Here is a 1,068-nt window from a genome sequence, read left to right on the forward strand (position 1 = left end):
CCATCTTCTTGCTGCTCTCGTGTGCGTGGTGCGCGTACAGACTGCTCAACGCAACCGTGCCGGCAGCCGCCAGAGCGGCAGAGCTGTGCTCACCGGTTACAGGAATTCTCGCTGTTTTGTCTTGGTGGTCTTCGTTTTGGTTGTAATCAGGAAGGGACTTCTTGACTTGCTCGGAAAGGTTCGTTCTAGTCAAGACAACTGTGTCGTCGGGGAAGCTCACGAAGGAAGAAAGATTTTGGATGTGCTGGTTCTCCTTCTCTTCGTTTGCTCGATCAACAACAGTGACGTGGTACTGAGGGTTGCTACTGCCGCTAAGGCCAAGCAAGAACTCACTGACATCGATGTTTTGTGGTCGGGCATATCCAAACTCCTGGAAGAATGCAATGAGAGACTTCGCCGAGCCATAGAACACCGTGTCACCGCCCTCCGTAATCAGCACGTTCTCAAAGCCACCTGATAGCTTAGGCGATTTCTTCAGCAAGGAGGTGAGAACTTGCGTATTTGTGACGTCTGAAACCTTCTTGTCCTCGCTGGCCACTTCATCGATCATCAAGACGCGCTTGTACTGTCCGAACTCAAGACCAAAGTCATGAAGAGCAAGCTCGGGGAACTCAACCGACAACGTTTGGGACACATTCCAAGCTGCTTGCTTTTCATCCCACGAGCCACTTTCATATAGGTTTTCGCTGAAGCTTGCGAAACTCTTCGAACAGAACTCACGTGAAAGCTCACGCACCTCGGTAGAGGGAACACTCTCGATGTCCACTCCCATCTTCTCACAAAATCTCACGAATTGCGCCAACCACGGCCATCGAAACGAAGCCACCTTTATCTTGCGCATTTTCGAATCTTCTTTACTCTGGCCAGCAAGACTCAGAACAACAAGCGTGGACTGGTTCGTCAATTTCTCCTTGACCGATTGTTCAGATGAAATATGATCACACGCCACCGATCCCACGTCCTCGTTCGTCACCGTCTCCGTCACTCCAGTCGTCTCAGTCGAGCCGACATCGGTGTGGCCAATCTTCGAACGGGTGGCATGCACAGCTGAGCCGATCACACCGCCGG

General features: G+C 51.8%; 1 protein-coding gene across 1 annotated transcript; it reads right to left on the reverse strand.

Moving 5' to 3' along the window:
• Positions 1-38: 38 nt before the first annotated feature.
• Positions 39-996, reverse strand: PPTG_20500 (hypothetical protein; the record flags this gene model as incomplete). Its single annotated transcript, XM_008919312.1, has 1 exon — positions 39-996. A coding segment is annotated over exon 1 (801 nt), but the record flags the coding sequence as incomplete, so codon positions are not given.
• Between the last annotated feature and the right edge of the window lie 72 nt (positions 997-1,068).

The sequence above is a fragment of the Phytophthora parasitica genome, assembly GCF_000247585.1.
Source record: "Phytophthora parasitica INRA-310 unplaced genomic scaffold supercont2.701, whole genome shotgun sequence".
Classification (NCBI taxonomy): Eukaryota; Oomycota; class Peronosporomycetes; order Peronosporales; family Peronosporaceae; genus Phytophthora; species Phytophthora nicotianae.